General features: G+C 44.4%; 1 protein-coding gene across 1 annotated transcript; it reads right to left on the minus strand.

Annotated features, from left to right (window-relative positions):
- Positions 1-10: 10 nt before the first annotated feature.
- On the minus strand, positions 11-865 carry LOC106322023 (cytochrome P450 72A13-like; the record flags this gene model as incomplete). The annotated part of the gene is made up of 3 exons (XM_013760218.1): positions 628-865; positions 329-546; positions 11-246 (listed from the first exon to the last, which is right to left on the minus strand). Coding segments are annotated over exons 1-3 (692 nt in total), but the record flags the coding sequence as incomplete, so codon positions are not given.
- Between the last annotated feature and the right edge of the window lie 23 nt (positions 866-888).

The raw sequence follows: 888 nt of genomic DNA on the forward strand, positions 1-888 counted from the left end.
TCATTAAAACCTCATTCCAGGGATGTAAGGTTTCTTATGCTCTTGTGAAATGATTCCAGATAGTTCACCTTGGAGCTCAAATATCCTCTGACCTTCTCTATAGCTGCTTCCAAAAGCAGCATGCGAGATTACATCCGCGGTCAGATTCACAAGCAAAGGCCAAACATCGACATCACATGACGATTCTTGTCTCTCCCATTGGGACACAACCTCGCTGGAACAATGGTAGAACGCAGGGACCATGTTCTGTCCAACCAATAGGCAGCAGGTAGCTAGAGGGATCACAGTAAAAACTTGATTCAGACACTAAAGATAAAAGAGACAAAACCTTGATCTTCTCGAGGTTGAAAGCAGGGTTGATGATCCTCCTGTGTCTCGCCCACTTATCTCCCTTGTAGCTGGCCAGCCCGCCTACTAACAGTTTGACCAAAGGTGATGAAACAGTCGCTTCAAAGTCGTAAGATTTAGTAAAGACTTCTTTGATATGCTCTGGATTCGTTATCATGATCGTTGGAATAGGTCCAGTCCACATGAAGAAGGTCCTTCCTGTTCCAACAACATTTACTCAATCAAGTTCAAACACTAGCTATAAGAGAAAAGAACGGAGAGAGAGAGAGAGAGCAGCACCGTGAGAGTTGAACATCTTTAAGGCAAGAGGAAGGAGATATGGGATGGCATCATCCGTTAGAGAGATGGGTTTTGATCTTGCCTCCATCAACATGTTAATATTCTTCTTGATATCTCCAACGAGAGGCGTGTAAGGAGTTCCAGGGAGACCTTTTCTTCTCAGGTACCTCTCCAGCTTCTTTGGTTTTATCCACACCCAGTTCACAACCCTTACCAACACAGCTGCTAAAACCACCATTAAAGCTGCTGCTACTACTGGTA

Source organism: Brassica oleracea, unplaced genomic scaffold (genome assembly GCF_000695525.1).
Source record: "Brassica oleracea var. oleracea cultivar TO1000 unplaced genomic scaffold, BOL UnpScaffold05039, whole genome shotgun sequence".
In the NCBI taxonomy this organism is placed as follows: domain Eukaryota; kingdom Viridiplantae; phylum Streptophyta; class Magnoliopsida; order Brassicales; family Brassicaceae; genus Brassica; species Brassica oleracea.